Below are 23477 nucleotides of genomic sequence, written 5' to 3'. Positions count from 1 at the left end.
TAAGTCCACTTAGGGTAGGTGGATTAGGAAGGCCAAAGCTTCAGCTTATTTGCTAAATGGTAAACAGGTTCTATAGGAGCTGCAAGTTTATTCTACTAGAGTGCAGGCCTCTTTCTGGAAGAAATACAGATCAGTGTTGACGGAATACACTGTATCTATAAGGCAGTTACTTGGTCTTCCCTGAATTTATTTGTAAAAGATTACTACTTGGATATACAGGCTCTGGCAAATTTTGCTTATGAGTCAAGTGTACTGAAGGCAGCTCTGGCTTCTATCCATACTGTCTTGGAGTAAATTTGGATACTTCATGCTATCTGTACTGGTCTAGCAAGATGAGACAAAGGATACATTTGATATTACCTGATAATTTCCTAGTCTATAACCCTCTCAAGGAAGCCCCCATTTCCGGTAGATGTCTCTCGCTGTAGGAACAGTCTAGTTGGTGACTCTTCAGGTGAGATGAATGTATTCATTTGGAGTAGGCAAATTCCTGCAGAAGGAGGTTGCTTGAATCCACTGGTGTTATGCTCTGGGGTGAGGGTAGGGGTAGGAGAGTGTGGTTAAGATTTATTTTTATTTTACAGAAATAAATAACAAGATTTTTTGTGTTCCGTGCATTTATGGGTTAGCTTTGACATGGTAATACTGGCAGGTAGCTTAGCTGGAAGACTCCTTATACCATTGATGTCACTGAGAAAGTTCTAGTGTTCTCGGTGTCCTACATCTACGGGCATGGGGGCACAACCTGCTTGTTTGGACTCATCTAGCAAGATTCTAGAAAAGATATCAAGTAAGAACTTCTTTCTCTTTTTACTTATGTAAAAGGACTTTTGTATAATTAACTCAAAGATTATGTGCATAAAAGTACACATGATGCTAAGCAGACACATACTTTTATGCAACCCACATGTGGGCATGTTCAGAGGCACGGTTTGAATGGAGCGTGGGTGAAATCGTGATTTAAGCATGTATTTTAAATGCTAACATTTATACTGTTCCCAAGCAGGTATTTATTTATTTGGATTTATTTACCGCCTTCTTGAATTCATTCAAGGCAGTGTACAGCAAGAATAAGTCAAACATAAGTAATAGATAATTACAGCAGTAAAAATATTCAAACTATACTAAGTATGGCAAAGTATGCTACATTACAATAGCAATAAAATATTTTAGTAAACGGCATAGGGTAAGCAAAGATGGAATATATACATAGATAGATAAGAAAGAGTAACAGTTCTTTGACATAATCCCCCATCTGAACAAAGTTAGCTTTTTTTTTTTTTTTTAAAGTTTAGATCCTTCACTTTCAAATGAGCCCTCTCTACACCTGTGTTAATGTTAAACCACACCATGCGGTGATCACTGGATGCCAAATGATCACCCACTGTAACATCAGAAACACTTTCCCTGTTTGTAAGCACTAAGTCCAGTAAGGCCCCATCCTGCATGGGTTCCATTACTAGCTGCTGGAACAGTTTTCCTTGTAGAGAATTCAGGATCTCCCTACTTCTAGGCGATCCTGCTATAGGGATACCCCAATTAACATCTGGCATATTAAAATTTCCTAGTAGTAGTACTTCACCTTTTACAGCTATATTTTGAATCTCTTCTGTTAAATTTATGTCCACTTCTTCCATCTGTGAAGTAGGCCTGTATATCACACCAATTTAAATGTATTTTCCATTGCATCTTTCCAGTTTGACCCACAGTGCCTCTTCCTTACCCTGTAGATCCTGTAATTGTGTGGCTATAATATGATCTTTAACATATAAAGCCGGAGATCGGATTGAGTAGTGTGTGAGCAGAGCTGATAATATATCTCTGCCAGTTATAAGGAAGCTGTCATTCCTTGCTACATATGGATTCATGCCTGGCTCTGAAGAGCTGTCGTGATGGAGGTGTCGTGATGGAGGGTTAAAGGCTACTCTTGCAATTGAAAGAATAACTACAGTGTTGCATGGGAACAGAGAGTTAGGGGGACCAGGCTCCCTCCTCTTGACCATCAGGAGTACAGTAGAAAGGTTCTATCTCACCCCTATCTATCTGTTATTTTTTTGCAGCTGGAGGAACAACTGAGCCGACTACAACGGGAAAAGAATGAGCTGCAGAGCCGGCTGGAAGAAGATCAGGAGGACATGAATGAGCTGATGAAAAAACATAAGGCAGCAGTGGCTCAGGTAAAGCTTCCCCCAGCCCTTCTAAAAGAGAGGCTGGTGATCCAGGGCAGCTGCTTGGGTAAAATCTCCTCGGTCCTCCCTGAGGGAAGACCGGATATTAGGGGCAGTGGCTAATATAAAGCCTCCTCTAGCCCACTTTGAGGGGAAGGAGAGGCTGAACATTAGCGGTGATACAGCCAGTTCAGACACATTTCCTGTATCTCTGTCCTACCAGTGTGTCTTCTCAATCAAAGGGTAACCATGTTATGTTATGAGCAATCTTATATCCTGCCAAGTCCTCATTAATTAGATTTCTAGTCCTAAAAACCTGGCTATTCTCAAAACTGTAACACTTCCCCCCCTCTTAGGCCTCTCCCTCCATCCTCACCCTTTTACACCTAATCTTTAAACCCTCCACTGGAGTTCCTCTCTCATCCTACTTCCTGTAAACCGTGCCGAGCTCTGCATCTGCGGAGATGGTGCGGTATATAAACACAAGGTTTAGTTTAGTTTAGTTAGTTCTAGTCAGGTTAGAAGCAACATATTGCTACATAGAGTTAAATATGTTAAAAAGAATTATACATGCTATAAAGAATTATATATGCTACATAAAGTTATCAAATTGAGCATACAGTCTGAGGTAATATATCAAAGATAGCAGCTGACCATTAACATTGTCTTTATCTTGGGTGACTTGTATTATTAGTCAGAGTTTCTTTTGGATCCCTGGTAGGGATTTCTTTAATTTTTGTGAAAGTGTATATATGAAAGGTGTGAAGTGCCTTCCTTATTCTCTTTAATCTTATGTTGCCCAGGACCTGAACTCACATTTAAATGATTAGTTTTCTAGACAGGGCCATGCTGTAATGACACTGCTTATGAGTTAGTTGTTCTTTAGTCCAGCAGAGGGGTTACAGGACTTCTGGTTTGGCACTGATTTCACCAGACACACAAACAGCGAGATTAGACCACCAACTCTCTACTTTGTTGATAACGATCCCAGACTACAGAACATTTAGAAAAGAAATAAAAACTATACTATTTAAAAAAAAAAACCCTGATACCCAACAATCGAAACCAACCTAACGCATCTTTACTCTCTAAAACAACCTAACGCACAAGAACCACCTCATCTCTTAGAACCAACCTATCTATTCTATAATTCCTCTGGAAATGGCCGGATAGATCCTTTATGTAATCCGCCTTGAACCGCAAGGTAATGGCGGAATAGAAATCACTAATGTAATGTAATAAATGCTACTGAGGTGAAATTGAGCCCGTGAATGTCTAATTTTTCTTTTAACAGTCTTCTCGAGACCTGGCCCAGATCAATGATCTGCAAACCCAGATGGAAGAAACCCAAAAAGAAAAACAGGAGTTGCAGGAAAAGGTTAGAGAATAGAATGAACAGGATGCCATGTTAAACACTGCTCCTTATTATCCGATTCCTGGAATACCTGCAGGTGGTAAGAGCTGGATGCAGCTCTTCAAAGAACTACTTCTGGGGGCGTTTATATATATAAATTAGAGGTTCCTGTTGGGCCTTTATGTTTGAGAAGTGATTTGTTTTATATAGAGTATATTTTCCTTCTTATGTTTGATGTATATTGCTTTCTCTTTGTCCTGTTTACTTCAGCCTCTAAAAGACCTCTAAAAATGGAAAAAATAAAGAACTACTTTGGCAGACATTAGGAAGGTACTCGTAATTCTATAAATGAGCATGTAAATGCCAGCCTAATTGGCAGATACATGCTAAAATGCACAACTATTCTATAAAATAGAGCATAATTGCAAGAAGGCCATGGGTGTGACACCAAATGACACACAACTTTTAGAGCAGGGATCTCATAGTCCCTCCTTGAGGGCCACAATCGTCGGGTTTTCAGGATTTCCCCAATGAATATGCATTGAAAGCAGTGCATGCACATAGATCTCATGCATATTCATTGGGGAAATCTTGAAAACTCGACTGGATTGCGGCCCTCAAGGAGGGACTTTGAGATCCCTGTTTTAGAGCATTATTAGTTGTGGTACACTTAAGCACACCCAATTATGCCAGTGTTTGATGTGGAGTAAGTGATTGTGCTAACTTTTGCCATGCTACTATTCTGTAATGATTTAGGTGCACCTAAGTATCGCTGTAGAATTGGTGCTCATGTACCCCATTGTGATGGTTCATGGTGCCAAGTTACAGAAATACCTCCTGGAAGTCTCAAGGTGTAGCCTTCCCCCCAATGCAGAATTTTCAATTCAGATGCGGCACAGCACTGCCCTGCTGCATCCTTTGCATAGTGGGGAGACACTGCGTTGTCAGTCTTTCATGGATTTCCCATCTCCTGTAATGCGTTACAAGACCTTGTGCTCCCGGGAGTCTCTGGCTAATCCTCTGTTGAAGAGGTTTCTGTTCAGGGGGTTTACTTACTCATTCTAATCCCGATTTAAAGTCACTGACTTAGTACCTGCATTTCTTCCAATTAAGAGCTGTTTGGAATTGATTTGGAAAAACAATGGTAAAGTGCCGTCAGTAATCCAGAATCGATAGAGGGGTAAAGTTTGTGTGCTGTGCTTCAGTCTGACATTATTACATGAAACAGCAGGAGATTATTGATTTTTCTCTCTCCTTTTCTAGGTGCTCTCCCTTCCTCTCCCTCCCTCCTTTCTTACATGCCCACCTCTAACTCCATATTTCTTTTTTTTTTTTTTTTCATAGTTCTCTCTTCCTTTTTTTTTTTTTTCTGTCCCCCTCCTTCTCCTTTTGTCTCTCATCCCTTCCTCCCCCTTCCTTTTATTCTCTCATTCTCCCTTCCTCGTGTGTTCTAGCACAGGCTTTCTGTGTTGTTGCTAGGGGAGTTGGCTGAAGGCTCTTTACTGTAGGTGACAGTTGGGCTGACCTTGGCAGCAGTGAGATACAGAGGTAGAGAGAGAATGCAAGGCTTTAGGAGGAAGGCAGGATGCATACAACAAGCTGGATCAAAGGTTTTTCTCTGCAAGTTACTCACTTCCCTTTGAGGATGCATTGAAGGGAGGAGGGAGCAGGAATGTAATGGCTACCTGAAAATTTACAAAATGTTAGAACTGGGTGACTCAGTTTTCCTAGGGTAAGGAACCATTGAAGTGTCAGCAGCTATATTTTTGTGTAACTGAAAAAGGGAAGGGGGGATCATCCGGGCTTTATATTCCTTCCTTTAACTGAACACTCCAGGAAAGGCCTGTCATGTGTAGAAACTCAACTTGGGGTCTCATTAGCAAATGGAGCTAAAAATGGGGCCATAAGTGTAAAGGTCACTCAGTGATAGATGCGGCCCTGGTTCACGCCACTTCTTGGCAAATTTTGAAATATGGACTATGCCAGCTTCAGCACAGGCACAGATGTAATCCTGTATGGTCAGAGAAGGATGAAGGCATAGGCTAGGGCCAAAATCTTTAGGAGGGGCAGTGGCGTACCTAGGGTATGTGGCACCCGGGGCCCATCATTTTTTGACCCCCCCCCCCCCCCCTCATGTAAATTTTTTTTTTTTTTTTTTTTTTTGCAATAACCATGAAATGGAATAAATGGTCAGAATAGAAACAGGCAGTGAAAATTTTCTTTTTTTTTTTTTTTTTTTTTCCAAAGTATTTTTATTGAGAATGGCAAAAGGTCCAGACAAGCAACCATGGTCTGTACAGAAACTTATACATTATCAAAAAGAACACAGAATGAGAGTAACAGCAACAACAAGCATGAACAAGCCTCTCCCAAGAGAAAATTGCCAATGAGAGGCATAGCAATACACAACAAAAGGCCAAAACTTGGGGCAAGCAAACAAATCCCACCCCAGAACCCACAAGAATAATAAGCCGGACTAGACCCTCAGCCATATTTTATAATGAAAAAAACCCCCACAAGCAACAACACCCAGACCGCTCACCAGACACACCAATCCGCACAACAAGCACCCAAGAAACACCCAGCCACCACCCAGACAAAACTACCAGACACACCTACCCCACCAAGCCCAGACCCAACCCCCCCTCCCCAGAGAGTGCAAGCGCAAAGTGGACCGTGAAAAGGGCAGCTGCAGAAGTGGAAAGCCCCAGATAAGTAGGTTAGCTAAAGAAAGCCCACAGATAGAAGAAATCAGGATAACAGAAGTTCCAACAAATGCTCCCACAGAAAATTTTCTTTTATTGAACCTCATTTATGTAACCATTATTCCAAACATAACATAACATAAATTATGTCTGAATTGTCATGACATCAGAAGTACATATGGAGTAGTTGCAGGTGATGCTTGGGACAGTTCTGATTATGTTAGTTTGGTTTTATGTGTTTTTTTAATAGAAGGGTTTTTATTTCTTTTTTTAAGGTTTTGTAGTTTGTGGTCGAGGTCAATAGGTTGTAGAGTTGGGGGTCAAGTGTTGCAGCTCGAATGGCTAGGAGGTTGTCGAACAGTTTTTTTCTTTTGACGTTTTTGGTTGGAGGGTGTGTGAATGGTGCGTGAGTTCTCCTATGTCTGTTTGAAGTGGATTGAATTATTTAGCTGAAGAAATTAGTTACCCCCCCCCATTCCACACACATTAATTCTCTTCCATTTTTGTTCCCATTATAAAAAAACACTGATAAGTTCCCAGGAAAAAAATACATTAAAATAAGAAGTGAAAACAAAGGCCCCTACAGATGAGAACATAACATAAGAATAGCCTAACTGGGTCACACCAATGGTCCATCATGCCCAGTAGCCCATTCTCATGGTAGCCAATAGTGCTGCCCGATTCAGAGAAAAATATTTCATTCGATCCGATTCACCCTGTTGAATCGATTTTTCGATTAGATTCACTGTTAATGACACCGCTTTTTAAGTTTAAACAAAGTATAACAATAAATTTCACAACAACAATAAATTTCACAAAGTACTTAAAAAAAAAAAAATCACATTTTTCCATTAAAGCAGTTCTGGAGACATTTGCTTGAACAGTCTTTTTTCCCAGTCCATAAGCAAGCAATATGAAAAAGATTTCCTTAATTATCTACTCAAACATTTTTGCTATTTACTTTCATTGTACCTATACTATTATTCAGTAGAAAAAATGGACTTAACTGTGCAGGAAATGAATCTCCTCATACACCCACCATATAGTGCAAAAATGTGTAAAGGTCTGTTTTTTTCTTTCGATCACTACATAGCCTAATGCCACACAAGCAGCGCTGTTACAAACATATTCTGAAGGTCAATGCTAAGGTTGACAAAGTTTCCTTCCTTGGACCAGAAGGAGATACTGACAAACCACTGGAAGAGATTCTAAAACAACTACCCAGAAATAACACCCAAAGACCCACTCAGTGTGTGAACCAGTTGAGTGGAGTGGACTAACTGGGGGTGGAAATGGGCCCAGAGTTTGCTCAGCAGAATTTCCCAGACTACCTCTTCCTCTCAACACACTGACATGCTACCACCACCACCAACACTAGGAACACCTCACCGAGTATGCCAGCAATGCTTATAAACTTTATAAAACACATTATTATATTTTCTTATAAAGCATATATTTTAACTGAACTCAGCCTTGCCATTCACAAAAATAGAAAAGTTCCCATTTCAAGCTGTCTCATGTACACTTTTCAAATCTAACATATTGTAATCACAAAACAGAAAATAAAATTATTTTTTCTACCTTTTGTTCTCTGATCAATATTCAAATCTTGTTGGTCCCAGGCTCTTGTTGTCTTGCTTGCCAGGGTCTCCTTTCTCCGTGCTAACCATCCGTCTGCCATCTCTGTTCTCCCCTTCCGTTTCCCTTCCCTCTCCCGGAGATCTGGCATCTTTCCTTTTTTTTGTCTCCATCCACAGATTCACCTTTTCTCAACTCCCCACCACCCCAGGATCCACCATCTCTCCCTTTCTGTTCCCAACTATCCTCCTATCCAGTATCTCTATCCCCCCTCCACACCATCCCCTGTTTCCAAGTTCTCTCCCTTTCTGTTCCTTCCCTCCCTAAATCCCATTATGCACCATCTCTCTCCCACTCCTCTGTTTTTAGACCCATTATTTCTAACCCCCAAAGTCTGGCATATGCATGTATCTTTGAACCCCCCCTTCCCTCTCTCCCTCTGTGTACTTTTACACCAGGACCCCCCTCCCCCGAAGGTCTGTCCCCCCTCCGAAGGGCTACACCCCACCCCTGAAGACCTGCACCCCCCGAAGGACTTTACCTCCCACCCGAAGGTCTGTCCCCCTCTGAAGGCCTAAACCCCACCCCTGAAGGACTGCACCCCCCCCCGAAGGCCTGCACTCCCTTGAAGGTCTGCACCCCCCCCGAAGGCCTGTCCCCCCCTTGAAGGCCTGTCCCACCCCCTTGTAGGCCTGTCCCCCCTTTAAGGCCTGCCTGCCTGCCTTTCCCCCCCTTGAAGGCCTGTCTCCCCCTTGAAGGCCTGCACCCCCCTTGAAGGCCTGCACCCCCCCTTGAAGGCCTGCACCCCCCCCTTGAAGGCCTGTCCCCCCCCTTGTAGGCCTGTCCCCCCCCTTGTAGGCCTGTCCCCCCCTTGAAGGCCTGCCTGCCTTTCCCCCCTTGAAGGCCTGCACCCCCCCTTGAAGGCCTGCACCCCCCCTTGAAGGCCTGCACCCCCCCTTGAAGGCCTGTCCCCCCCCTTGTAGGCCTGTCCCCCCCCCTTGTAGGCCTGTCCCCCCCCCCTTGTAGGCCTGTCCCCCCCCTTGAAGGCCTGCCTGCCTTTCCCCCCTTGAAGGCCTGCCCCCCCCCTTGAAGGCCTGCACCTCCCCTTGAAGGCCTGTCCCCCCCCCTTGTAGGCCTGTCCCCCCCCCCTTGTAGGCCTGTCCCCCCCTTGAAGGCCTGCCTGCCTTTCCCCCCTTGAAGGCCTGCACCCCCCTTGAAGGCCTGCACCCCCCCTTGAAGGCCTGCACCCCCCCTTGAAGGCCTGCCTGCCTTTCCCCCCTTGAAGGCCTGCACCCCCTTGAAGGTCTGCACCCCCCCAAAGGCCTACACCCCCCCCCCGAAGGTCTGCACCCCCCTGAAGGCCTGCCTGCCCCCCTTGAAGGCCTGCACCCCTTGAATGTCTGCACCCCCCCCCCGAAGGCCTGTCCCCCCTTGAAGGCCTGCCTGCCTGCCTGTCACCCCCCTCCCCCTTGAAAGCCTGCTTGCCTGCCCGCCCGCCCCACCCTGAAGGCCTGATGCCCCGACCCACCCCGAAGGACCGCTCGCCCCCCTGGCCTCCCCGCACCACCTATGAACAGCCGCAGCAGGATCGCGAAGTCAGCGTCGGGTACCAGCCCTAAGGGGGTGTTCCCGGCCTTGCCGTTCAGTCCCCCGCCACCCCCGAAGGACCGCTCGCCCCCCTGGCCTCCCCGCACCACCTATGAACAGCCGCAGCAGGATCACGAAGTCAGCGTCAGCGATCCCTGCTGCTTCCTGCGCCACGGTCCCGCCCCTCCTCTGACGTCAGAGGAGGGGCGGGATCGCGTCGTAGGAAGCAGCGCAGGGATGCTGACGCTGACTTCGCGATCCTGCTGCGGCTGTTCATAGGTGGTGCGGGGAGGCCAGGGGGGCGAGCGGTCCTTCGGGGGTGGCGGGGGACTGAACGGCAAGGCCGGGAACACCCCCTTAGGGCTGGTACCCGGGGCGGCCCGCCCCCCCCGCCCCCCCCCTAGGTACGCCACTGAGGAGGGGTATTTTCAGAGCTGCTAATTTAATGTCTCCCAATGCAGATTTTTGCTCTGGTAAGTTAGCTGCTGATAGAAAGGAGAGCAGGTGAGAGAATCAGAGCCACTTTTGCTCAGAGAGATCTGTCTATTCTCGGTTCAGCGGATGGCCACCAGGATGGTCTCGGGGCTCAAGGATCTCTCATACGAAGAGAGGCTGAACAAATTGCGGCTCTACTGTCTCGAGGAGTGTAGGGAGAGGGGTGACTGAGACGTTCAAGTATATCACCGGGCGTATCGAAGTGGAAGAAGATATTTTCCTTCTCCAGGGACCCTCAGCCACAAGAGGACATCCGCTTAAACTCAGGGGAGGGAAATTTCAGGGCGACACCAGAAAGTATTACTTCACTGAAAGAGTGGTTGAACACTGGAACAAGCTTCCAATACAGGTGATCGAGGCCAAAAGCGTTCCAGATTTTAAGGGTAAATGGGATGCCCATGTGGGATCCCTCAGAGGGTGAAGTTATGGATGGGTCAGTTAGAGCGGGGGCTCTAGAGCAGACTTAGGGGGTGGGTCTCTTGAGTGGGCAGACTTGATGGGCTATGGCCCTTATCTGCCGTCATTTTTCTATGTTTCTATCCATTGTATGTTGCCTCCAGTAGGTAGAGGAGTTGGTGAACAGCAGTACTTCTCACATGCTTCTTCCTCCTCTGCTGGTTTTCCTTTGTGGTTAGAATCATCTGGAGCCCCATTTTGTGGACGTTTTAGCATGTATATACATTATTATGGAGAGGAGAGGCTAACACACTTGTTGCCTAGGGCACATCAAAGAGTTAACCCTGGCCTGGCTGTGTTATATATGCTGCTCTGGATAAATTGGGGAGGGGGGTTCTACTCTTACAGGCATATTGTCCAGAATTTCTTGGTTTTGTTTGAGAGGTACATTTTCATGTGACCATTCCAGAATGGATGGTCCAGTCAAATATGTACTGGATTAATGTATTAATGTGGTCACTAGGGTCAACATCTTTGTATTGGATGAAAAGCTGCAGGCCTCCTCAGTGTAACAGGAATTGCATTGCAGCAGATGCTGACCTCTGACCTCTTCCTTTTTTTTTTCTGATTTAGTTGCAAGGAATGCAGAGTCAGCTGGAGTTCCTCGAGCAGTCCATGGTAGACAAGTCTTTGGTCAGTAGGCAGGAAGCCAAGATTCGGGAGCTGGAGACCAAGCTGGAGTTTGAGAGGACACAAGTGAAGCGACTTGAGGTAGGTGGAAAAGCAAGGAGGGGAGAGGCAAACCAGGGTTGTGTGAAAGAGAAGCCACACGGGAGCCTTCAGATCCAATTTATGAGAAACTGGCTGCAGTTAAACTAAAATAAGTGTATAAAAATAGAAGCAAATTAAGATCCTATAAAACTTGCAGGTTTAATAATAAACATATCTCTGGAGTTTCATAATTAAAAGAGAGCTTACATAATACCTGGCTAAATATGAAACTTGTTTCAGAACTTCAGTGGGATGATAGAATGAGGAACCAACCATCACAACCCATTCTCTGAAGCCCCAACCAATGTGACAGTACTTGGGAGCAGAACATTTGTTCTTAAGCCAAAGAAAGTACACTTTACACATTTTGGGATAAATTCAAGAAAGATTGCCAGAAGTTAGGCATCAAATATTTGGGTTCTAAGTGTCAGTTCTGTAACAGGAGTTCTATAGAACCGCCATTATAGAAAAGTAAGTCCATATTGATGCGCCTAACTTCATGTATTCTATAACGAGTGCTGGGTATGTCTCTGACCTTCCCATGCCCCCTTGAAATTGTGTGCTATGGACTAAGGGGGATATTCTATAAACAGTGCTGAACCTTATGTGCCGGTAAGCGCCCTACCGGTGTCTAAGTTAATTGAGAAACGCTATTTAAAACAGTGAAAAATTGTAAAAGTAAAGCGCCTACTGTTGCCTAAATAAAAGGCACTAGAATCGCGCCTACATAGGTGCTTTATGGTGCTTAATGCCACTATGGGCATGGCTAATGCCAGAAGTGGCGTTAGTGCCATAAACGCCTACGTAGGTGTGATTCACGGCATAGATAGATGCCGGAAATGTAAGCCCAGAAAACTGGCCTACATTTCCGGTGCCTATCTTTCACAGAGGCATAATTCTCCCTGGGGTGCTGTCATATAATTGACATGCGATCAGTGGCCGCTTGTTAGGCAGGTGCCGATATTGGCACCCTATAGAGAAACCAGGTCTAAGTGCGTATATGTTTTAGAATAACGACTAAGGCAGGGGTTCTCAACCCAGTCCTCAGGACACACGTAGCCAGTCAGATTTTCAGGGTATCTACAATGAATATGGATGAGATAGACTTGCATTTACTACCTCTACTCTATTCAAATCTATCTCATGGATAGTCATTGTAGATATCCTGAAAACCTGACTGGTTAAGTGGACTGGGTTAAGAACACCCTGGACTAAGGTCAGTTGCACACGTAACTGCTAATTGGTGCCAGTGAGTACCAATTAATACTACTCAAAACCAGTAATCATTAGTTTATCTCAATTATCTCCCCTAGCTACAGTAAGCTTTTAGCTTACTGGGCATGTGCAGAGACTTCTGCCTCCCATAGATCCTCTCTTCTCTTGTCAGTTTTGTCTCAATTTGTTTGCAGTGGGAATGGTGGGAGAGTAAGTGTGACCTACAGTTGAATATGGAAAAAACTGAGGCTATGACTGTGGGAGAAATTGGCACTGTGGGTAGTCCTATTCAGTTCACAATTAGGGGGTATAGAGCGAGATGTTAGTTTTTGGTGTACGACTGGATTCTCAACTCTCCATGAAAAAAAATATTGCTCAAGTAGTACAAGGAAGATACGCACAACTCCACATTCTATATAGATTGAAACTAGAGAATGACACGGTGGCGGTTACCCGCGGCTAGCCGCGTTTAGCCGCGGGTAACCCACTGGAACGGCGAATGAAAAATAACAGTCGCTGCGGGGACGGAGACAAGGCCAAGGCCATTCACCGCCCGTGGAGCAGTGAATGGTCTTGTCTCCGCAGTGAGGCATTAAGGATCGCGCGGTCCCCGCAGCCACCGCCCGCCCGTAGCATTTAGCCAGCTCCCTCACCTTAAATTCTGAGTTTGCCGGCTTCCATTTTCCTGAGCCGCACGCGTTCAAAAAGCCGTGCACGCGCGGCTGCGCGAGTCCATCAAGCTTCTCCTCTGACGCAACCGGAAACAGGAAGTTGCAGGAGAGGAGAAGCTTGATGGACTCGCGCAGCCGCGCGTGTGCGTCTTTTCAAATGCGTGCGGCTCGGGGAAAAAGGAAGCCGGCAAACTCAGAATGTAAGGTGAGGTGGAGGGATGGAGCTGGCTAAACGCTGCGATCGGGTAGGTGGGGGCTGCTAGACCGTGATCCCGGCTCATACTAGGAAGGAGGGAGTGAAAGGAAAAAAAATTCTGGGCCAAGGGGATGAAGAGGGAAAGAAAGAAACCCACAGCAGGAAAGAAAGGGGAAGACAGGCAGGTGAGCCAGATGCTGGAAGCAGGGGGGGGGAGAAAGAGGGAAAGAAGCTAGATGGGGTTGAAAAGAAGAGACACGCTGGTATGGAAGAGGAAGATAGGGGAAATCTGGACAGAGGAAGGTAACAGAAAGAGGGGAAATTATGTGCATGGGGCATAGGGACAGAGACATAAAGGGGACATGCCATGGGGATGGTATATGGACACGGGGGGGGGGGCAATGGCAGATACATAGGAGAGATATTAGAAATGGGGAAAATAGGAACACAGAAGCGAGATAGTTTGTGGGAATGGGACAGGGACAGAGCTCGCAGGCTCCAGCGGCTTGCACAAATTACATTGTAACGTGCCACAAAAATAAGAGGGAGGGAGGTAGATAGATAGGCCACGCGAGAGGAGCTGAAGGGTGGTAGAAAGGAACAGATTGTAAAGGAGGGAGAGATGGGTGGTGGTGGAAAGGAATAGAACAGACAATGAAAGAGGGTAGAGAGGAACAGACCCTGAAGGGAAATGTGAAAGACAGAGTGGGGAGAAGATGCTGGAAGGGAAGAAGACAGATGCCAGACTATGGGGGAGCGGAGGGAAGAAGATGGGTGCTAGACCAATTGGGGGAGGGTGAAGGAGAGGCACAGTAACAGCAAATGGAAGACGCAGAGAGAAGTCACACAGTGGATGGAAGGAATTGAATGAGAAGATGTGGAAAGCAGAAACCAGACAACATAAGAACATAAGAAGTTGCCTCCGCTGAGGCAGACCATAGGTCCATCCTGCTCAGCGGTCCGCTCCCGCGGCGGCCCATCAGGCCCATTGCCTGAGCAATGGTCTATACCTATCTATACCCCCCAATCCCTTTTTCTTCTAGGAATCTATCCAAACTTTCTTTGAAACCATTTAGTGTTTTCTTGTCTACAACATCCTCTGGAAGCGCGTTCCATGTATCTACCACCCTCTGAGTGAAAAAGTACTTCCTAGCGTTTGTTCTAAACCTGTCCCCTTTCAATTTCCCCCAATGCCCCCTTGTGCTTGTGGTGCCCCTTAATTTGAAAAATATGTCCCTGTCTACTTTTTCTATGCCCTTCAGGATCTTGAAGGTTTCTATCATGTCTCCTCTAAGTCTTCGCTTCTCCAGGGAGAAAAGTCCCAACTGCTTCAATCTGTCGGTATATGGGAGATTTTCCATTCCCTTTATCAGTTTGGTTGCTCTTCTTTGTACTCCCTCAAGTACCGCCATGTCTTTCTTGAGGTACGGTGACCAGTACTGGACACAGTACTCCAGATGCGGCCGTACCATTGCACGATACAGCGGCATGATAACTTCCTTCGTCCTGGTCGTAATACCCTTCTTAATGATACCCAGCATTCTGTTTGCTTTCCTAGAGGCTGTGGCGCATTGCGCCGATGCCTTCAGTGTTGCGTCTACCATCACTCCCAGGTCTCTCTCCAGGTTACTAATCCATAGTGGTGTTCCCCCCATTTTGTATGTGAACATCGGGTTCTTTTTCCCCACGTGCATGACCTTGCATTTCCCCACGTTGAAGCTCATCTGCCATTTTTCGGCCCACTTTTCCAGCTGCGTTAGATCCTTTTGGAGATCCTCGCAGTCTTCCTTGGTTTGAGCCCTGCTGTATAGTTTGGTGTCATCTGCAAATTTAATGACTTCACACTTAGTTCCCGCCTCTAGGTCATTTATGTAGATATTGAACAAGAGCGGTCCCAGCACCGACCCCTGCGGAACTCCGCTCGTGACCCCTTTCCAGTCTGAGTAGTGGCCCTTTACGCCAACCCTCTGCTTCCTGTTTGCCAGCCAGTTTTTGATCCATCGGTGGACCTCCCCTTGTACCCCGTGGTTCCATATCTTTTTAAGCAGTCTCTCGTGTGGCACCTTGTCGAAGGCTTTTTGGAAGTCAAGGTAAATGATGTCTATAGATTCCCCTTTATCCACCTGGCTGTTCACTCCCTCAAAGAAGTACAATAAGTTTGTGAGGCATGACCTACCCTTACAGAAGCCATGTTGACTCGGTTTTAGCTGCCCATGTTTTTCGATGTGCTCACAGATGCTGTCTTTAATCAGTGCCTCCATCATCTTTCCCGGGACTGAGGTCAGGCTCACCGGCCTGTAGTTTCCCGGGTCCCCCCTTGCGCCCTTCTTGAAGATGGGCGTGACATTTGCTATTTTCCAATCCTCCGGGATCTCTCCGGTTTTTAAGGATAGGTTGCATATCTGTCGAAGTGGCTCTGCTATTACGTCTTTTAGTTCCTTGAGTACCCTTGGGTGAATGCCATCTGGACCCGGCGATTTGTCGCTCTTTAGTCTGTCAATCTGCTTGAGTACATCCTCTTGGCTTACCTCTAAATCGACCAGCTTTTCGTCTTGGTCTCCTATTACGATCTCCTCGGGTTCCGGAATGTTGGTTATATTCTCCATTGTGAAGACTGACGTCTTCCAACAAAGGTAGAAAAAAAAAATTATATTTATTTATTTATTTTTTGCTTTAGAATAAAGTAGTATATTAGTTGTGTTGATAAAAATTTATAAACAAAGCCCTGCCAGCTGAACATCTCTTTCGCTAGTTCAGCAGCAGGAACTTTGATTTATAAGAAAGGAATAAGCTAAATATTATAGTACTAAGGCTTATATGGATGCTGCGGGGACAGTGACGGGGCGGTGAATGGGATGGCAGTGGCGGTGACGGGGCGGTGAAAGGGATGTCGGTGACGGTAACGGGGCAGTGAAGGGAATGGCGGTGACGGAGCGGTGCAGAGGATGGTGGGACGGGGCGGTGACGGGGACAGATTTTTTCCCCGTGTCATTCTCTAATTGAAACCAATGCTTTTGCCTGTTGATTTTCGCCCTGTTCAAGCTTTGCTGTTGACTCGGCTTGATGATTGCAATTTGTTTTACCTTGTATTAACAAAGAAAACATGTAAACCTTAGCAGCTTTTAATGAATTCAGCTGTTAGATTGGTAATGGGCATTCCTAGGATTGCCCATATCACTCCAGTTCTAAAATCTTTGCGCTGGCTACCAATTCACCAGCGGATATGTTACAAAGTACTGTCAGTTGTTCACCAAACATTGTATTCCTCTGCTCCCACTTGTTTTCATAACTTGTGGGAAGTTTACTAACCTGCAAGAAGTTTGAGATCAGCTGGGGGAATAGTTTAAAGGAAGATATAACAAATACTATCTTTTCCATTGCTTGTAAAAACTTCTGGAATTCCATCCCGGGAACAATGAGATTATGTAAAGATCATATGTTATTTAAGAAATTACTAAAAACACAACTATTCATAGATGCCTTTCTCTAAACTCAGGGCTCCTTTTACTAAGTTGCGCTAGTGTTTTTAGTGCACGCAGGAATGCTGGATGTTGTTTTGGCTCTGTATCATGTTGTGTTTATTGCTTTTGCTCTATTTTATTTTTCTCATTGTTTTCTTGCTAAAATTTCAATAAAAACTATTGAACACAAAAAAAAAAATAAATTTTTTTTTAAGTTCATGAAAATTTTATTGAATTTCAATAACATAACAGGAAAATACAGGAGCATCAGTCTTAAAATGTGTACAGTTACAAAAAGATGACTCACAATGCTTCTGTAATAATAGAAATGAGATGCAACAGAAGTGTAAATAAAGAAAAATAAAATAATAGGAAAAATAAAGTAAATGGTAAATACTGTATATAGATCTGAATTCCATATCCGCAAAAATGTATCAGTAAAATCTGAATATTACAAATCTCTGATTTTGAGAGAAAAGAAATCGTTAAGACCTCATGAAGTGGAGGCCCACTGGAAATTAAATTTTGAAAATAAATAAAATTCCCCTGCTGTCTACGGAGAATCCATGTTACATTACATTAGAGATTTCTATTCCGCCATTACCTTGCGGTTCAAGGCAGATTACAAAAGATGGTGGATTACAACAGAAGATTATTTGTCATTTCTAGAGAGGTAAAGAGAAGTCCGATAGTTTTAGTGTGGCAGGAAGATGGAGGTAGGACGGTAAGTGTGATGTTAGGTCTGTTTCAGGAATTTCTTGAAGAGTATAGTTTTTATTTCTTTTCTGAACATCTTGTAGTCTGGGGTAGAGATCAGTAGATTGGAGATTACAGATAAGCAACTTCACTATCGCATGTCCCAAACAAATAACCTGCCTTATAAAGAGGAAAGGTGGAATCCTATCATTCCAGCCTAAAATGAAGCCAACTTTCTTTACCCTAAAGCTGAACTCATTTTAGGCTACATCTTTGAATTTGGCCAGGGTTTACCTAGAGATGGTGCTGAGTACTTGCTGTGTGTGCAGCTTTGATTATTCTAGATTTGCAGTGCAATAGGTGAGACATTCTAGACCAGTGGTCTCAAACTCAAACCTTTTGCAGGGCCACATTTTGTATTTGGAGGTATTTGGAGGGCCGCAGAAAAAATAGTTAATGTCTTATTAAAGAAATGCCAATTTGGCATGAGGTAAAACTCTTTATAATTTATAAATCTTTCCTTTAGGTTAAGTCTTAATAATAATATTGTCATTTATAGCTAAAGAGACATATGATCAAGAAACTGTTTTATTTTACTTTTGTGATTATGATAAACATACCGAGGGCCTCAAAATAGTACCTGGCGGGCTGCATGTGGTCCCCGGGCCGCGAGTTTGAGACCACTGTTCTAGACAGATGGATTGTGTCTCCATGACCGCATGCTGTTCCTCTGTATTTTGGAGACAGGGGTTTCCCTACGTGTACAGTTCCTTCCTTTTTGCTGAAGGTTACTTCAGCTTTCCACGTTAATCAGGAAGTATATTTGCCTGTTTTTGAGCCTACTGGTTCTAGGACACAAGATCGCCTTTTGAAGAAACTTGATGTGCGCAGTGGAGGTCACGAATGAATTTCGTCTCTCTGACTATCTGTTTGTGTTGACTCATTCTGTTCAGTAGGGTGCTCCCACTACCAAGGCCATGATTTCCAGATGGATCTGTAGGGCCAGGTCATCAGCCTATATTCTTTCTGGGAAACAGTCCTCCGTTTCTGCCAGGAGACAGCTCTAGCTTCGGTGTCTCCCCTGAGATCTGCAGGGCAGCAATGTGGTCCTCTCTACACATGTATGCCAGGTTTTACAGAGTGCCTGACTCTGCCTTTGGTTCCTCGGTCTTATGGACCGGTGCAGCAGACCGTCCAAGCTTTTTGGGGTCTGCTTTTATACATTCCATCTGTCTAGAATGTCTCACCTTTTGCACTGGAAAAAGAGATTATGTACTTAGCCTGGTAAGCTCTTTTTCCAGTAGATAGGTGAGACATTCTGGTCTCCTGCCCTGTAACTTCCTGCGCCTGCCTACTATCTGTCTGTTCATGCTTCTCCAAGTTGTTTCTTGGATGCCTGTCAGCCCTTGGGGGCTGGGAAGAATTCTGTATATATGTTACTTTTACTACAGGAGTAGTTTCTGACCTCCTTTGAGGCCTTTGTTGGCTGTTTGCAGTTGATGTTCTCATGTAACCTTTGAGAACGGTTGTTGCGGATAAACTTGATTGCCATAGATGTCTCTAATTCACGTATATGTAGTGGCTCTCGGTGCTTGGATACAAACTGTAGGTGGAGCTAAGGAGCCCAGTGAAATACACCAGAGGCACAGAGGAAAAAATCCAGAATGGATTCCTTCTGTAGATGGCACACGGCCATGGGGACACAACTCATCTGTCTAGAACAGACATGGGCAACTCTGGTCCTCGAGGTCCGGAATCCAGTCGGGTTTTCAGGATTTCCCTAATGAATATGCATGAGATCTATTTGTATGCACTGCTTTCAATGCATATTCATTGGGGAAATCCTGAAAACCCAATTGGATTCCAGCCCTTGAGGACCGGAGTTGCCCACCCCTGGTCTAGAATATCTTACCTATCTACTGGAAAAGAGCTTACCAGGGTAAGTACATAATCTCTTTTTATGAATAAGACTTCCCCAAAATGTCAAATCACCCACATCATCAGGACTGCTGGGCACGATGGACCACTGGTCTGACCCAGCAGCGGTAATTCTTATGTTCTTATGAGGGTTATGCTCTTATTAGATGGTGGGGGGGTGTGGGTGGAAGGCTCATTAGGATAGTTGTCTCTTCTTCCTAGCAGCCTTTCTGGTGTTAAATGATTGCCAGAAGTGATGTGAGGAGACAGCTTCATTCTTTTGGAGCACAGCTAGTATGTAAACAAGTCTTAGTGAAACTTCCCTCAGGATAGGTAAAGTCAGAATTATATGTCCTTTCTCCTTCCCCAGGGAGCACGTTAACTTCCCTCCTAGAAAAGTCTTGGCTTCCTGTGTTTCCAAATGTTATACTTTCTTGGGATAAACATGGCATTGAAAATGAGTTAATTAATCCATACACAGAAAATACCAAGTCTATAGAGAGATCAGGTGATATTGAAGGTCAGACTTGAGGTATGTCAAGCTTGAACATAAGTGGAGAAAAACACATGATATTTATGATTTGGATGGTTAGCAAATACGTTTGTTAGAATATGTCAGCTTGTGTGAATGAACTAAGAGTGATTATTATAAAAAAACAAATAAGTGAAGCTGTGAATAGACCGAAGGACTTATTTAGTACAGTTAAATTTTAGTAAATGGATATGAAATGTAAGATGTAACTAATGATCCTAAGGATTTTTCATTTGCTTTGCATTTGAATTCTAAAATGAACAATATTGTACAGAAAACAGGAGATTTGGTGAAAAGTGTCAACCCTGGATTATTGTAATATTGTTTATTTGGGGCTACCAAAAAGATTCGATTAAGGCTTCGATTAGTTCGTTTAATCTTTGGTCTTAAGAAGTATGATGTTAGTCCTTTTTATGCTAGACTGCATTGGCTGCCTTCGGAGGCCAGAGTATTTTTTTAAGTTTGGGTGTATCTGTTATAAGGCTCTTTTTGGTTTATTACCTTCCTATTTGGTATCTTACCTGAAACTGTTTAATTCATTAAAATGTACCAGAAATTCAGGTATGTTCCTCTTCCCTACCCCAAAGGCCTGTCACTATAAGACTTTTTTGGAATATCAGGCGGGGAAGTTGAACTCCTGGATGAGTCTGCTGATTGTTCACGCCTATTCTTATCTTACATTTAGGAAATTATTGAAAATGTACCTATTTGATAAACAAGAATGTTGATATTTAAGAAGGTATTTTTTTATTAGGTTCTGTATTTTAAATGTACTTTTTATCTGATGCTGTATTTAATGGATGCAGTAGTTATAATAGTTGTGTTTTTGAAATTGTGTTTTTTAACTGAAATGTTTGTTCTTCCGTTGTGAACCGCCTAGAACTGCTGGTGGGGCGGTATACAAGGAAATAAATTATTATTATTATTATAAATAGATTATGAACATGAGCAAGAAGAATGGGATGATTTCAATCCTTTGATGGTAGAAGTGGGGAAAATGTTTTCTGAGTTTAACACCAACAGTCTTTTGTGATCCAAGTTCTTCAACAGTACTTAGATTATTAGGAGAGAAGCTTGTACCTGTGCTAACACTTATTGTGAATAAATCATTGGAAACGGGAATGTTCCCTAACTCGTCTAAATGTTCAACAGTAAAACCATTGTTGAAGGCTGGTCATCTTGATCAAAATGTAATGAGTAATTATCAACCAATTTCTACACTGCATGTGATTGGAAAAGTTATTGAAAAAGCAGTATTAAAGCAATTAGAAGTGTATATAGATAAAGTGGATGGATTAGATTGCTTTCAGTATGGTTTTAGGGTTGAACACCACTCATCTCAAGAATTGATCAGATTAGATGATAGATGGATGATAATCAAGAGTTTTGTTTGGTTTTGCTAGATATGTCCAGTGCCTTTAATTCTATAGATTTGGGATTGCTGTTGTGGAAAATGAGGTTTTAGATGTTTTTTTTTAGTTTGTTTTTTTTTAAAAAAGGTCTTTTAGGGTGGTAGGTGGCGATGAAGTATCAGAAATTGGGATGTTGTACATAGAGTGCCTCGGATTGGCCCCTTTGGCTCTTCTTTTTAATATATACATAGCTCCTATGGGAAAGGTGTTTGAACAGTTGAATGTCTACTATTGACTATATGCTGCCGATCAAATTTTTTTTCCTGTTTTAAATTGGGGGCAACAATTTGTTGAGCAGTTGAACAGGTGTATGAGTCCAACTGAACACTGGATGAATAAAAATAAGTTATTGAATATTGCAAAAACAGAGATGATGATCATAGGAAAAAGCAATGATGCAGATTGGCCAATTGAGATGCTGTTGGGGGATTATGTAATTCCCGTTACAACTGAACTACGTCTGTTGGGAGTTGTATTGAATTGCCATTTTCCCATGGGAACTCGTGCCAACCAGTAGTTCAGTCTGCATTTATTAAATTGAATTTGTTCAAGAGATTGGAGCCCTTGTTGCCACAGTGTGATTTTCAGAATGTTCTGCAGAGTCTAGTACTCTGTAAAATTGATTATTGTAATGCATTATATTTAGGATTACAAGAAGTAAGTTACATGTACTTCAAATAATTCAAAATGCGGTAGGAATGGGAGGTGGGGGGGGGGGAAATAAAAACATGTATAATAATATTGTTTAAGAATGCCAAGTGTGTTATGTAAATTAATTGTAATAATACTGTACACTTGTTGAAAGAAATAAAAAGGAATAAAGATTTAAAAAAAAAAAAAAAAATGCGGTAGGAAGGGTTTTGATGGGAGTTAATCGGTATACCTCTATGACTCCAATTTTAAAACAACAATATTGGTTACCAATTATATGAAGGGTGCAATATAAAATGTTGATGAAGATTCATTGGAAATTATATATTGTAGGTATCATGGTATATAAGTATATAAGTTGCCAGGTAGCATACAATTGTGTAAGAACACTGAACATTTCATAGATTTCTTAAAACTCATTTATTTGTACAGGCAGAAATATTATAAAATTATAAAATGAGTTGCCAAGCGGTGTATGTTTATATAATAAGAAGAGTAGTGCAGCTATAGGGGAGTGTGTGGCACAATGGTTAGAGCTATAGCCTCAGCACCCTGAGGTTGTGGACTCAAATCCCATGCTGCTCCTTGTGACCCTGGGCAAGTCACTTAATCCCCCATTGCCCCAGGTACATTAGACAGACTGTGAGTCCACCAGGACAGATAGGGAAAAATGCTTGAGTACATGAATGTAAACCACTTAGGCTATAAGTAGTATTTACAGTAAATACTCTAAATAAATAAATATTAGGGAAGGTTCCATCATTTATATTATGATTTAAGATGAAGGTGGATTTGAATGCTGTCAATTTTAAGTTATGTCTATGTATTGATAATATGTTTTATTTTGTAACCCGCCTAGGGTATAGGTAGGATATATAGGATCCATGCTAACCCTGTACACCCCCCCACCTGCCTTCTCCGCTCTGAAATGGAGAAGCGCCTATGCATCCCCCAGAAAGGTCTCTCCTGTCAGAAACCACCCGCAAACGCTCCTACAGCCACTTCATCCCCCATCTCTGGAACCAAGTCCCCCCACAAATCAGACTACAGAACTCTCTGATGACCTTCCAGAAAGCAGTAAAGACCCTCCTCTTCAACTGAAATTCTAACTGCAAACAACCCCCTGACCCCCTTATATTCCCCCTCCTTTCTGCACTCTCCTGTACTTAAGTTGCTGTATAGTCTTTGAATTGTCCAAAATGTACTTAAGTTGTATAGTCTTGTACTGTCCAAAATGTTTTCCATTGTGAATGTTGGCTTGTAACCCGTTCTGAGCTACTGGGAGGACGGGATAGAAATCAAAATAAATAAATAAATTTTTAAAAATAAAATACTACAAATAAGAAATAGTAGAAGACATACAGGATTCCTGCATGGCAAACCTGAAGCTCCCCAATCTTGGGAAGTGTTTTTCTCTTTTGTCTAGCGATTGCTGGTAACAACTTACCTGTGCAGGTCTCACTTTGAATCCTCTGGAATGTCCCAGGCTGTCCTTTGGAGTGTTACTGTTCACTAAGATTGACAGGATGGTCTCTATATGGGACACACTAATTGCTTGGATACTAGACTAACTCTGTCAGGAAATTTTCGTCCAGCCTAGAGTTTCTTACGTGCCTTACGAAATGGGTGAGGGTTAGAACATATTCAAGTGGTTGTCAGAAATCCAGGTATG

General features: G+C 43.5%; 1 protein-coding gene across 21 annotated transcripts in view; it reads left to right on the top strand.

The window, feature by feature from the left end:
* MYO18A (myosin XVIIIA) overlaps positions 1-23477 on the top strand; it is a 361012-nt gene that overhangs the window by 302111 nt on the left and 35424 nt on the right. For all 21 annotated transcript variants that reach the window (XM_033921174.1, XM_033921173.1, XM_033921154.1 and 18 more), the window contains 3 exons: positions 2061-2177; positions 3463-3546; positions 10917-11054. In XM_033921174.1, coding sequence (XP_033777065.1) covers positions 2061-2177; positions 3463-3546; positions 10917-11054 — 339 coding nt within the window. The remainder of the gene's footprint in view (positions 1-2060; positions 2178-3462; positions 3547-10916; positions 11055-23477) is intronic.

This window comes from Geotrypetes seraphini, chromosome 15 (assembly GCF_902459505.1).
Source record: "Geotrypetes seraphini chromosome 15, aGeoSer1.1, whole genome shotgun sequence".
In the NCBI taxonomy this organism is placed as follows: Eukaryota; Metazoa; Chordata; class Amphibia; order Gymnophiona; family Dermophiidae; genus Geotrypetes; species Geotrypetes seraphini.
This window is presented reverse-complemented; position numbering and strand designations above follow the sequence as displayed.